The sequence below is a fragment of the Seriola lalandi genome, unplaced genomic scaffold (assembly GCF_002814215.2).
Source record: "Seriola lalandi dorsalis isolate HSWRI2012SDOR001 ecotype SW California unplaced genomic scaffold, Sedor1 jcf7180002054890, whole genome shotgun sequence".
NCBI lineage: Eukaryota > Metazoa > Chordata > Actinopteri > Carangiformes > Carangidae > Seriola > Seriola lalandi.
This window is the reverse complement of record NW_019525442.1, coordinates 979,255-994,467: the sequence shown is the minus strand read 5'-3', so window position 1 is coordinate 994,467 and position 15,213 is coordinate 979,255. Positions and strand designations below refer to the sequence as shown.

Below are 15,213 nucleotides of genomic sequence, written 5' to 3'. Positions count from 1 at the left end.
GTTAATGGAAAGGCACCTAATGTTTTGTGTGTTTTTAAATTACTTACCAGTAAACCAGCGATACTGCTACAGTTATAAACTGTCTATAAACTGTCAGCAATCCCTTCAGAGTGTAATGTTCTTACATGTAGACATTGGTTGCTATTATTTTAGCACAATATGAAAACAAAGTACATAATTGTAGCATTATAATGTATTAAGAGACTTTTCTAATTAACCTGAAATTACAACAGCATTACCTATACCTGTCGCCTCCTCAGTTTTAGGGCCATAAGCCAGCTTGTCTCCTTCTTTTTGAGTCTCTAGAGGAGGCTTTTGCAATTTCCCCATTCCTCAACGTAATTATATAAAAAATAGATGGTTCAACAGATGAGTGAAGCTGCCAGATTAGACTATTAGATTCATTTTCAGATGCCACACTATCTTTTCAATGCAACCTGGCAAACCAAAAGTTGTTTACATCAAGCAAATAAACAAGTGCTCTATTTGCATTTACATTTATTCAACGATTTTGTAGTGATGTATAAATGGCGTGCAGTCCAAGCCACCACAGATCAAGGAGAAGCCTCTGGGAATATTTTAGAGACAGAATATCTTGAAGTTCTCAAGAAATTGAATCTACCTAACAGAGTCTTGCAGTATGGTCCAGTGGTGTGTTGCGTTGTAATACATAACCAGCTGGGAAGTAGACTTTTCTTTATTGTAAATTTGTCTATTGATCAATGGGAGATTAATAATTCACAAATCAACTGATGCACAAAAATATCTTTCATATGCAGTGACAACATAACTTTGACAACAGTAAAAACAGACATGATATTCATTGTAATGGATCATTTATGTAAACCAGTTTCAGCTCCATGTCAAATTAATACAGACCGTATATAATGAATGGCAATATGTGGCTGCCAGAAAGGCAGGTGGTACATTTTGGTTAAGATGTAAAACACAACCATAACCCTAATCTGCTTTAGAAAACAGTGGGCGACAATATGAATGATATCTGATTTGTAGTAAATGTGTTAAAACGCTGCTAAACTACCCCCTACAGCTGAGGTTCGATAAACCTGACAAAGCTTAAAGGGGAACTCCACCACTTTTATTTATAAAGATCAATTTACTCATAATATGGCGTACTACTTTAGGCTGTGAGAGTAAGTGTATGGTTTTGGAGAAGTTTTGTCAAGTCTCACAAAGAACGGAACATGTCTAAAAAGAACGCTGATTATGTTGACAGGGTTCTCTCAGTTTTGAACAGAAATCCTGCATTACAAGCCGAGAGAGTGGAATCTTTTTTTAAGATGTGGGCCTTTACCAGGCAGGACAAAAGAATGAAAGATGCCAGTGTTGCATGATGGGAAGTGTACGATTAATTGTTTTTGGAGCTTGATGCATACTAGAAACTATAAGCGTGGTCCTCTGCTGCATCAGTGTGAACTATTCTTATTTAAATCTGTTTCTTGATTTGCAACTTTATGGACGTGCAACACTAAGGACATCTAATATTGATGTAAAAAAAAATCACACATATTAATGGTATTGAGATCTGTGAGTTTGTACAATTTGGTGCTGGTATGTGCTCTGACTGCCACTCTAGTTCAGCCTGTCATTTCTTATTTATTGACATTTCAGTGTTATTTTCTGTGCATTCTGGAGAAGAAGACTTGATAATATGCCGGCAGTCAAGGCCTAATCATTTTTTACATTTTCTTAATTACAGTCTATTATGTATTCGCTCCACAAGGCTGAAATAGCTTGAGTAACAGTTTAATCACATCCGTACCCACACAGAAAAATCCTCCCCACTCCCTCACCGCCTTCAACCCGGCAGAAGGAGGTAATCTATACCAGCGTGTCCTGCAGGGAAATCTGTTAGGGCAGCGACACAAATTAACACATGTTTGTGTTTGTGCAGAACAAGAAATATGAACAGTGGCTCATTTCATTTTTGAAGTTGACAACATAATTTGATTTGTGCCAGGAGAAGGGAGGAAGGGAGGGAGGAAATGGAGAGGAAGAGGAGAGGAGGTTTGATAGGAAAGGAAGTGGAGATGGTAAATGAACTTAGAGCAAGACAGAGAGTGATGGATGGATGGGTGGATGAATGAATGGACCGATGAATAGATGAAGGGTTGACTGTGTTCAAACATAGAGGTGTTGCTACATATTGATGTTTGAAGTATTAGCCGAAGTCTGACAGAGAGTGGGGGCCGTTCAGTGTTTACCATAAAATATTTACAGTAATAGACACCTTTGAGTTACAGCCTGTCACATGCTATGTTAACCAGCACCTGCTGTGTATGTGTGTGTGTGTGTGTGTGTGTGTGTGTGCGTGTGTGCATGCATGTGTTGTAACAGCTTTTATGTAGAGCATTGATTTAGCTTGAGCTTGATCTTTTCTAACTTTACGTTATTCAATTATTCCTGATGCGTTCCTAATCACACTGCACATTGCCACCAGTTTATTTCTTTGCCCACTGTCAGCTGCAAAGATTATAATGACAGAGTTTGAATGATGAGGATCTGTTAGGTTTAATAGATAGCCTTGATACACACACTGACACACATGCATTTACCTCTCTCTGTGGCTGTGTGATGGAGCCTTATCTCTCTTTCTGTCTCTCTCTCTCTCTCTCTCTCTCTCTCTCTGGTTGTATTATTTAAATGGACATTTAACTTCTGTGGCGTCGGTTTACTTACTGAAGATAAGTTGGGCCTTTCAAATGCAAATGCAGACACTCACACAAACGCGCACACACTTTTGCACATCAGCTGTCTTTGTAACTGAATTAGTTAGTGGATTACAAAGGTAAAATGACTCAGACATTTTACCCTTTCTGTTGTGTGTATTTGCGCGTCTGTAGCAGATTTTGTCGACACACATTTGTAGGGAAGTCGAACTGTCACTTGTCCTTTTACTGGCTACTCATCTAAGGACAGCCACTTTGTGTTTATCTGCCTTGGGTCAAAAGTAAAAAGTGATATTTTGTTGTCTTCTTTTGTTATTGTTTTTGTTAAAGCTGCACTCACCATTTTTTTTTATGTTGAGAATGGATTCAATAAATATCCATAATGTGATATGGCTCACTTGTAGTGATGAACCCACAGAGAATTATCACCCAGCTTTCCCCAAATTCTCCTCAAATTTTTTCGGCCCATTGTTTCAGTTTTCTGTCCAAAGTGAATAAACTTCCGGCCCAAACAGCCAAACATCAGACAGAGTTAGCAACTATCTAGTGATATTTTCTATTTCCTTATAATTTTATTCAAAGGCAGAACCTGAAATGACCTGATATACAGTATCTTAATGGAACAAGTGGAGCTGTATTTATCATTTTTGTATTAATTCTTATTATTGATAGTTATTACATAACGTTATTTGTATGTTTTACCACACACGAGCCAGTGATGTCATACCGAGGTGTTAAAAACAGAACACCTGCTCCATCCAGTCCAATGCGACTTTTTGTACAGTAATGCACAAAAGCACAGCTGTTTTCTCTGTTTGGAGACATTTTAGACATAGCTTTCATCTATGTGTTGCTACATTCATCTTTTCTTGTTTACATCTCTATATATCCCATATTTCCTGGTCACATATGTAATTTATTCATATGATAATACACTCTTACTTTTACATGCTTACATCCATTTTGCCCCCGATGCACAATTGTCACTGTGCAAGCAGGGCACACCTGAAAATGAGAGCTCACTCTGTGTTTGTCCCCAGTGCTGTCTAAATAAAGGTTGAATGAGTGAATATCCTGTAATCTCCATATTCATTATTTCCATTGAGAAATGCTTTGTGCCTCATCAGCATATTCCCCATGCAGTTGCCCTCAGCCTGCTGTTGTCTCCGGGGCTGTCTTATGGAGGGAGCAGATATAGATGGAGTACTGCTGAGACAGTGTAAATATGTGGAGCTGGTGTTGTACCATTTGTCTTAAAACAAACATGTACAGACTATAGTGCAGGGAGGAGTATACTGTAGATAATGAGGTTATGGTGTGAGCATATGGTCTTTTTTATTAAACCTCACATATGATTCAATCATTGTGATACAGGAGATTCTTTATAGCTGATCAATATTTTTTTCATTATTAGGCCCAGTTTGGGCCTGGAGATAACATTTTTTTGCCTCTCTTGCATCTATTTTGACCACCCTGTTTCTGTCTCTCACAAGTGCACACAAGAACTGTGTTTGCTGGAACATTTTATTTATAAATTGAATCATTTGGTTTATTATTTCTTTATATAGAATTAGGTAAGGTATCGCAGAGTTTTCTCCTCCTCCATGGAGCATCACCCTGACTTGAAGTGATAGTTCGAATTATTATGTAGTGGGGTTGTGTGAGGTAGTTATCTGTAGTAGTCGGTGTATTACCTGCAGTAGATTCAGATCAGTGCGCTCCCACTTTGAAGAAGCAGCCGGGACCACCGGCACCGAAGCTGAGCGATGTGCTGCTGTGGATGGAGTCATCCGCAAAAACTTGTTTTAGCCAATCAAAAAACTAATATTAGTTGAAGTGTATGCTTTATTTTGAATATTTCCACCACTTTACCTTGCTGTCACAACAGTTCTTTACTTTGTAACTGCATACACTTACACTCCCAGTTGCTTCTCCAAAGTGGGAGCGCGTTGATCCAAATCTATTGCAGGACATACACTGACTGTGTATAAGAACCTTACACAACCCCGTGTCAAATAACCTGAACTGTCACTTTAAGGAACCACTTTCCCAGAATGCAACATTTCTGTTTGTGTTGTTTCAGGAAGTTTTTCACCCTAACAAGAGGAACATTCCCGGGGATACATGGATGGAGTTCCATTTCCCAAATTCCCATTGTGCTTTGGGGGAATATTCTGGCATGAAATAATAATATGTAACCCACTGAATAAAAAATTATCTATAGGCAGTTGGACATTTGTTTAGGGAAAAATATAAACCATTCATAACTTGGAACACACAACGACATGTTCTGCCTTTTTATCAGTCTTTAAGCAGCTTTCTCTCACTCTTTCTGTCTCTTTCTCTTATTGCTCTCCTCCTGCCTCCTTTTCTTGTCCTATGAGTGCTTGTTTATCTCACTACATTGTCATTTTTCTCCACTCTAATTCCCCCTTGTTCTCTGAATTCTACATTTCTTTTTGATTTCACTAACTGTAACAAGCCACAACAGTTACTACAGTTTACCTCGATCAGTGTTGCTGTTTTCCCTCTTCTTTTTAAAGCTGGTATTTTTTTTCTTATTCTGTCGTACTTGACATCAAGAGTCAAAAGGACAGATAGTGAAAGAGAGAGTGAACAGAGGGAGGATTATGGTATACAGACCATGACTGTGAAAAATAGATGTGTGCAGAGAAAGAAGTAGTAAAAAAAGCCTATCTTTCTCTTCGTCTTTCATTCTCTCTCTGGGTTGACAGAGATAGCAGGGATAAAAGCTGGATTCCTGGATCAGGGTTCACCTCAATATTGTCATCCCGGGGAGCTTAGAGGCCGAGCGGCCGTATCGGAGTCTTGGTGATCACGGATGGTGGCTTTTAGCCAAACTTTAGACATAGAAGCATATGATCTATCCTACACAGGGGAGGAAAATGGCGTGTGTAGGGCCTCATAGGAGCTCAAAGGCTGATAAAACTCAACATTTACGGCATGTTGCCAAAGACTTGAGCATTATAAGATCACTGTGAATGGAATACAGCCCAGAGGAAACATGCTGAGAGAAGTGATATGTTAAGATAGGCCTATTTCATTCATTGCTCATCGTTCAATCTTATGAGAGTTGGTAGTTGACTTTATAAATGAAAGGTCCTTGACTTGAGTTGTATTTTTTTCTTTTTATTTCATATCACTGGATTTAAATTTAATATGTTTCTGTTAAAGTTGAATGTTTTTTGTTTGCGTTTCTTTCGCTCTTGTTGTTTTCATTCATACTTTTCTCCTCTTTTATTTTTTCATAATTATGAATTGTTGTAAATATAGGGTGTCTGTCTCTACTGTAAAGGTGGCATTCCTTATGGTGCCAACAAACACATGAAGGTGTGTGTGTGTGTGTGTGTGTGTGTGTGTGTGTGTGTGTGTGTGTGTGTGTGTGTGTGTGTGAGTGTGAGAGAGATAGAGAGAGAGAGAGGTTCAGGTAAATTGTTTCACATGCAAAGGGGATGGTAGTCTGAGTGTCAGCATTAGCTGGATGCTTCTATGCATTAAGGCAGTATCTTATCCAGAGCAGCTTTACCTCCACATCTACTCACTGTTAAAAACCACGTTTCATTAAATCTGTAAATCCTCCATGCATTGCTGTATTACCAAGGCTAAGAGAGCAGTAGCCATGAACCCTCAAGTGAGTGCAAATCAATTCAAAACTACAGCTTCTGTTTTGAAAAAATTCAACCTTCAGCTACTGCTCTTGTATATTTTCCTCCATTTGCTTCCTTATAAGGACCAAATGTTCTTTCAAGAATATTGAAGATGAACAACAACCTACAAATCTTTTACTGTATTTTTGCTGTTTCAGTATCTTTTTGATTTGGATTATGATTTAGGAGGTTTAGTGCTAAGATTAAACTAGACACAGTCTTCCAATATGATCACACCAGCTTCCACACCAATAAACATCTAGACATTCTGACCCAGGAGTACTCAGTAGTTCACACACACACACACACACACACACGTGTGTGTTTATGATCAACAGGGGAGGGAGGTCCCTTCCCTGCTCCCCCACCACTGTTGGCGTACTAATCATTCTTCCTGCCTCGCTCTTTGTGATTGCCAGCCCATCCCTGCACCGCAGCTAAATTGAATCAATTAAAATCTTTCTTGTAGATGGCTGCTGTTGCTTCCACCAGATTAGGCTTTGATCAAGAAACACACAAATAAATAAATAACCCGGTGTAAAGGGAATAGAAAACGAATGAACTCAATTAAACAGTCAGCAGAGGGATGAGTCTGTCCGCTGGTGTCTGTGGGAGTGTGTGGATGCAAATCTGCTGTATTTGTTTGTGAGAGAGTCTAAATGTTGAAGTGATCTGTGTGAAGTAGTTGATGCATATGAACTTCAGTGGTGCAAATACTGTATGTGAAGCACATGCATGTGTGTGTGAGAGAGAGAGAGAGAGAGAGAGAGAGAGAGAGAGCATGTATGCACAGCTGGATGCTACCTGTAAACTGATGACATCATGACAGGATACATTGTGTGTGTATGTGTTACACATACATCTACATATGGGTTAGACCTACATAAGAGCATGATATTGTTTTGATTTTTTTTGTTTTGGTTTTGTTTTTTGGCTTTTTTTCTAATTTAGAATGCCAGCATGCTAACATGCTAATTAAACACAAAATTTCAATGGCAATCCATCCAGTAGTTGTTAACATGTTATACTGTAGATGTGGTGGACCGACCGGTACACCAGCACCGCCAGCCCTCCTGCCATGCCGCTAAAACAACATATCAGGTTAATCAGGGCTGTCTGCCTTTGACATGGAGGATATGATGAATATGATGCAGATCAACCACATATTCATTGTAGAGTTGGTAATAATGTATAAGTCTCTAAATTCTCCAATTGAGGTCTTCATCTACTTCATTAGAGATAACCATTCCTTTTATTTTGATAAAAACAGGTTGTTTTTTTTTTGTTGTTTTTTTTTAATCTGCGCCTGTTTTCATTTTTTGTTGATGCTGTTAAGTGATAATGCAAACTCAACACCTCCTTCATATTGACCTGTAACTCCACACTAACTCCATCCGTGCAACTCAGCTGTCATACAACCCCAATTTTTTTGAATTCCAGTCAATTCTACTTTTCTTGTTAAGCTATTGTCAATTAAACAGGGTTTTTTCCTTTTCTATAAAATTGTTTCACATTAAAAGCCTCTCACCTTTCCTCCAGGGCTTTTAATATGAAACATCTGCAGGAAATGTTGTGCTGTATTGACTGCTTCACAGTGAACAAAAGAATGGCAAAGTAGAAAGTATTGGGGTTTATTGATGTTCCTTGACTGGGGGAAAATTTGGGAAAGTTTCACCTTCGAGAGATGGACTAAAATGTTTGATATTTATGCACGGAACAGTTATGACATCATTCCTCCGCAGCCTATTACAGTAGTATGTGCTTCCTCATAGGCATTACTGCACACATGAGGCATTCCTGTATCCCTGTGGAAATGAACTGCAGTGTTGACTGACACTAGGTAATCAGCACTCCACTTAGCCACAGAGTGGGGCCCTTGTGAGAATAAGAACATGAAAGAGGACAGGGGGGAAGAAATATGTGAGAGTGGGAGGTGGAGCGGGACAGTTCATGGGTGAGGTCGTTGGGAGTGGGGGACTCCCTGGTCGCCTGCAGAAGGTAATGGAGCTTTTAGCATGGACATCAGAAGGAGAAGGAGCTGGCAATGGTGATAGTAGTGGTGGTGGATGGGGGAGGGGCTGGACATGAAATTGCTCTAAAAGACCAGAGCTCTCCTTTGGGTATACTTTGAGGTGCCTTGTCTCATCAGTTCTTTCATACCTCACTAGCGCTGGATCTATATGCAGCCGCAGTGACAGCGAGAATTTGAGGGTTTAATTGGTCAAGGAAAAAAATAGTTTGGGTATGAGGGAGAGGAAGTGGATGGTTGTGAAGGAGGTTTCGCATATTCTGATTATAAGGGCCCTTGTAGAATTACATGAATGCTTGCTAACATGTTATATAAGCCCTCATAAAAGGCCACACATTTAAAGCATGAGTGAATATTTGCTTTTTTATTTCTTGTTGCGCCACTGTATTGCAGTGTTTACAGCGTGGGTCTTATTTTTTGTAGATTTGGCCATTGTTCCTATTGGTGATAGATAAAATTTTTCTCCATGTTCATAAATCAGAATTACCCTTTAAAATCTCTTTTTAGTAAAAGAGACAACGTGAGTATAAATTAGTTAAAACACACTACTTTGCAACTTCATTTATGTAAAACAAGTCACTTCGTGCAACACTCATCAGCCACATCATGAGTGATTGGCCTATCCGGGGAATGAATATGACAGAACTGATGCTCAACTTCTACATTTCCACCCTAATGAAAGCATAAACTGTCAGTCAAAACTGAGTTTCAATTGTACAATATGCTCAACAGTTTATGATAAAGTCATAAAATACACCATGAAGCATTATGTCTTTGTATAAGCATATCCTTCAGGCATGATGGGTGGACTGGAATTATAAATGGCCTTTTATGTTAGATTCAGAATTAGGAAAAGAGAAGCTGTAGCTGATCTATGCAGGAGTTGTTATTTTTGCCTCATGCAAACCTGTTTTTGCCTCTGAAGTAACATCTCTTTTTTAGGTCCATCTGAAAGAATTTACTTTTATTTCTTTGCTTTGAGAAAACATACCCATGTGACTCTGAACAAACCAAAAGCTGTTTTCATGACATATGATGTTTCCTGCTCCAAGTTCTATTTCGGGCTGGGCCATAGATTCAGACATGGCTTTCTCCAAAATGAGTCTGTCTGTGTTATATTTAGTGTATCCACACTTTAAGTGTCTCTGTGGGGTAATAACTCTTGTTTTATTGGAGGAAATTATTAAGTAGTCGAGCTTGTTGGTATTCCTTTCTCAACAGAGAAATATGCCTTGTTATCTACTGGCAGTTATGCCCAAATAGTTCAAAAGTTGTTTTTACTTTTATTTTATTTTACCCTTTATATTATTTTAATCAAGGAGATCAAAAAGAAAATAAGTTTAAAAAAAAATGTAAATAGTTGTCTCCCTGGTGGTATTCACTTTTCATTTTGTGAGGGATAATTAACTGTAAATCTGAGAGATTATTTTTCTCCATAGGAGAAAAATAAAACTCTATTAAAAATATTTTGCTGACTGTATGTAACTGTATCTGCCAATCCATTCAAGCCATATTTTTTGTTAATGTATCTTTCCTATGTATCTTTCCTGACTTTGTCAAACTGACCTTGAGATGAAAATCTAGATGCGAAATCAGTAACTGGTGGGCCATGCTTGTGATAATTACATGGCTACAGACTAATTGCAAGGCGACAAAATTACAGAGAAAAAAATTTCAGTTTTTATGTCACATGGCGATCAACTCCCCTCCTCTATTCTGTCCTGTCACTTTTCATCTCTTATCTTTTTCACTTCTTAAATTGTTAAATCTGTATGGTTTGCTTGTAATAGCTGTTGCAACTTTTGTACCTTACTTTCGTATTTTCTTTCTTCAATCAATAATTTGTTGTTTGTATATTTGTATTTGGAATTCTGTAAGGCTTCTTATTGAAGAAAGACATTAATCTCCTGTTTCCTCCAATTCCTGTAGCAAAAAATTGTTCATTTAAGCAATTTTTTGGTTGCAAAAATCTGTGCCCTTTCTTATCAACAAAACAAATGCTATACATGATATTTATAGGGAATATCTCTTGCCATTAAAGATAATGGTTGTTAATGGGAGAAGTAATATTGCCAATGAACTCTTGTGCTCACTCATAACAATAAAAAGAACTATAGGCCCAAACTAACATCTTCTGTGATCTTTGTCCACTCGTGCAGGGTTCCTGAGTACAGGTGACCAGGCAGCCAAAGGGAATTATGGTTTGTTGGACCAGATCCAGGCTCTGCGTTGGACGAGTGAGAACATTGCAGCCTTCGGCGGCGACCCGTTACGTATTACTGTCTTTGGCTCAGGCGCTGGAGCTTCCTGTGTCAACCTGCTCACGCTGTCTCACTACTCTGAGGGCAACCGGTGGAGCAACTCCACCAAAGGTAAAAATCAAAGTCACTGGGAAATCCCACGTGATTCTCGTGTACATTCAAGTATGAACACCTCAGATATATGTGACAGTATTGTGGGCACTGCAGAGGAAGCTCAATATAGTTCACAGTTTGGTTTTTCAGGTCCTGTTTTTGAAATGTTTTAAATCAAGCCCTTTGCTCTTATGAAGCTGATTTTGACTACAACTGTGAAATGCTGCCTGTGTTCAAATGGTGCCGTTTCAACATTACCAAACATATTCCAGAGGTTAAATACACCGGCCCAGCGTGGCTGGTGTGAATGCAAATAATTATAATGTGTTTGGCCTTGTATTGCTCATGTAAAACACGATCCAATCCAAACCCGTAGATGTAAAGTTCTGCCCTGCAGGATAGTTAACTGAGTCGGAGCTGTAGCAGGATAAGGTCAGATGCAATGGGAGCAAAACAAGTTTCCTTCTATATTTGGTTCTTTGAATTTTACATTTGAATTTGAAGTAGAATTGATTTATGTTTTTTTTATTCAACGCAAAGTGTACCTATAATCAATGCTGTGCTCATGCACATAATTGGTAATAAGAACATTACATGATGGAATGATCATTATTAAAAGGATAAGGCTCTTTTATCTCTGTTTTTCTGCTAATCCTATTAAAAGACCAAAACCAGAAAAGAAAAAAAAAAGAAAAAAACAGGTTTGGCAGTTTCATAAAATACATGGCCTCTTCAGTGTTTAGCAAACATGACTGAAAGACACACATGCAAGTTAACTTCAATGTTACCTTGCAGACCGTACCGGCCGTGGGTTTGACCGTGTTTTTATACAGAAAAATGTTGACATTCCAGGCTAAACTGATCAATGAAAATTCATATTTATTGTTGTTTTGACCTTCATCATCTGAAACAGAGCTGGTAATAAATAAAAAAATGCATATCCACGCATTATAGAATTATTAGGACAACTATGTGATCGTTACACTGTAAAATAGCAATCGGAAAGTAACCTGTTCCTTAAAATGTTGTTTTCAAAATCTGATCACTCTACTTTATTGGTATGAATATGTCAATCCTTTCTTCCAGAAATTCTGTTCACATGATTCAAAGTTGTTCCAATTATGTTGCCATGGCACTGGATTATGTTCAGAGGCAATGTTTTTTTTTTTTGTTTGTTTGTTTTTTTAATTAATGAATGAAATGCTACATTCATCAACCTCAGCAGAGTTGCTGGCAGGGGGTTGGGGTGGATGGAGTGTGTACCAAGTGTGAAGTCTGTAATTAGGTTTTGCCAAGAAAATCGGTCAAGGTTAGAGTTGTGATACTCTGGAGGGATATTTATTTGTTTTGTTTTTTTGTGTTGTTCTTTTTGAGTTTGTTTCCTTCATAATTTGAACTTTTGAAATTTTTACATTTATTTTAATTACAGTGATAAAGTACTGCTTTGTCAAATATAAATAGAGGAGAAAGAACAAAGGAAGTCTGCTCACTGATCCCCCTTCATACAGTATAACTACACAAGCTAGTATGGCTACCACAAACTGGCCTCCATCTGTCATGTGACCATGTAAACTTCACTGAGCCTGATTCTCACTTAATTTCCTTTTTATTCAGTTGCAGCTGTGTCAGCAAGTGTATTTGTATGCAGATTCCAGTGCCCTCAAGGTTACACTGTATATTTGTATAGTGTATCTTTTTGTGTTATGTTCAAAATCTTCCTGAATCATAGTTTGTTTCTTTCTCTCTTTCTCTCCTCCCTGTCCCTCTGCTGTCTTCATCTCCAGGCCTGTTCCAGAGGGCCATCGCCCAAAGTGGCACGGCTCTGTCCAGCTGGGCCGTCAGTTTTCAGCCAGCAAAGTATGCCCGGATGCTGGCCCGTAAGGTGGGCTGTAACCTGGAGGACACTGTAGAACTCGTTGTGTGCCTGCAGAGAAAACATTACAAGGAGCTGGTCGATCAAGACATTCAGCCTGCCCGTTATCACATTGCCTTTGGACCTGTTATTGATGGAGATGTTATACCTGATGACCCTCAAATACTCATGGAGCAAGGTACTTTGTTTGAGAACGAGCAATATCAAACAATGTTCTGACCCTGAATTTGTACTTTTCACAACCATCTGCTCAATTTCTTTCCAGGTGAGTTCCTCAACTATGATATTATGTTGGGAGTGAACCAAGGGGAAGGCCTTAAGTTTGTGGAGCTTATTGTGGACAACGAAAACGGCGTCCAGGCTAATGACTTTGACTACGCCGTGTCCAGCTTTGTGGATGACCTGTATGGCTACCCAGAGGGTAAAGACATCCTCCGAGAGACCATCAAGTTCATGTACACTGACTGGGCCGATAGGCACAACCCAGAGACCCGCCGGAAGACACTGCTGGCGCTGTTCACCGATCACCAGTGGGTGGCACCAGCTGTTGCCACAGCTGACCTGCACTCTAGCTTTGGGTCACCAACATATTTCTATGCCTTCTACCATCACTGTCAGACAGAACAGGTGGGTCTCTGGCTGTACTTACATCAGCTGCTACTACTTTACAGATCGTCAATAATATGGTAAAAGTTACAAAATTTGTTCGTTCATTGACTGCTCACAGAGACAAAACCAAGACATAATCTGAGATCAAGCAGAGAGATTATAAAGAGTAAATTTTGCGTTTAAAGGTTAGTCAGTTACTGTATCAACTCAGAAGGTGCTTTCAAGTAGTCTGCTTCCAGATCTCTGAATCACCACCCTCATCTCTCATTTGGACCATTCACATAGGTCTGGGTCTGTGGTCATTCACGACTCTTTATCAACTGGGTTTTGTTAGCCCTTCCTTGCCAATAACCTGCATAGATGACGTGTGTGTGTGCAGCACATCTGTATATGTGACTGCAGACTCTGCACTGATCTCAGAACCCACCAGGAACTCATGCTCTCCTGATATTTTTCTCCCGACCAGTTTTCTCCATACATGTTGTTTTGTTTGTGTCTACCTATTGTCTCTCTATGCACTTGCCTCTGAAGTTCGCATTTTGTTCTGTTGTTACACACCCTGAGGCTTTAACAGAATCATTATACAGAATAAGTTCACATTTTTCTATAATTAATGTAAACCAGCAAGACCATTACTGAAAAGCAGGCAGCCTAGTGTTTTAGAAAAGGTTACTTAGTGTCAGATTTGGGAAGAAATCTGCTTCAGAGTACAAAACTTAATTATTTTGTGACATGATGACAGATGGTGGAACAAAACAAGGCCTGTTTTTACTCCAGTTATATTGTTGTAATTGACTAGTTTGCAGCCAGAGAAGTGACTAGCATTGACTTCCAAACTTCTTTACTCCCAGTTTTGCTGCTGTAACTTTCTTTCTGCATACACTACTACACTGACTACACTGTCAACATAGTACTGATTATACAATGCTGAATGAAAGGAATGAGTGGTGATTAAATCTCCACATTTTCTTTTTTGGCATTTTTTTTTTCCATTCCACAGGCTACAGGTAGTGACATGTTCAACATTTTTGTTTAAAATTCAGCTCAAAGCCATCCTCCCCTGTCAGCATGATCCCTTTATTTCTCATCTCATCTCTCTCTGTAATACACTGAATAATGGGCCAGATATGGTAGGCAAAATAATATTAAAAACTTATCTAATTTTCCCATCTCTCTCAAAAAATATGGTATTTTCCCCAGCTTCTTTGATCTGTCTGTGTTTGTGCATCATCGTCATATCCATTGTGTGTCAGCAGCAAAAATAATGCCTTTTAATGTCCTGTATCTGTCACATAAATGTAATTATACTGATCTGATTTGATCTGATTCATCTGCTGCTCATTAGGTACCACCGTGGGCAGATGCAGCACATGGAGATGAGATCCCTTATGTGTTTGGCTTACCGATGATTGGACCAACGGAGCTGTTTCCCTGCAACTTCTCCAAGAACGATGTGATGCTCAGTGCAGTCGTCATGACCTACTGGACAAACTTTGCCAAAACAGGGTATGAACACACTAAATGTCACTTTCTATATGCTATCGCCCGTGGACTGGAACAGTAACTTAACAGAGCCTGTTAACCAAGTTCAGATGTATTGGTAGCTAGTTTGAAAGTCTAAGATTGAACTATCGGTACACCGACTGAAGAAGCTGCAACTCAAACCTACAACTAACTGTACACCCATGTGCTCAGGAACTATGAGTATACAGTACTTTTATCTTGCTGTAAATAATGGTTAAACTCCTTCATTTCAGTTTTGATGTCTGTGATAGTTGCATCCAGACTTTGTCTGTGTTCGCTTTATCCTCTTTTTCTCATGCTATTGTAAGACAATATTTCATCTATGAACTCAAACAACCTTGGAAGGGGTTATGCCACTTGGTGGCAAAGGACCATGAAAACTCTGAGACTGTTGTTGTTAATTTCTACCTTAAGCATCTTTACATACACAAAGACTGATTTGGAGTCAAAGTAGCTTCTTTTAATA

General features: G+C 38.9%; 1 protein-coding gene across 1 annotated transcript in view; it reads left to right on the top strand.

Moving 5' to 3' along the window:
• nlgn1 (neuroligin 1) overlaps positions 1 to 15,213 on the top strand; it is a 188,848-nt gene that overhangs the window by 160,719 nt on the left and 12,916 nt on the right. The window contains exons 2-5 of the mRNA XM_023429204.2: positions 10,547 to 10,759; positions 12,526 to 12,792; positions 12,880 to 13,241; positions 14,569 to 14,729. Of these exons, the coding sequence (XP_023284972.1) occupies positions 10,547 to 10,759; positions 12,526 to 12,792; positions 12,880 to 13,241; positions 14,569 to 14,729 (1,003 nt within the window). The remainder of the gene's footprint in view (positions 1 to 10,546; positions 10,760 to 12,525; positions 12,793 to 12,879; positions 13,242 to 14,568; positions 14,730 to 15,213) is intronic.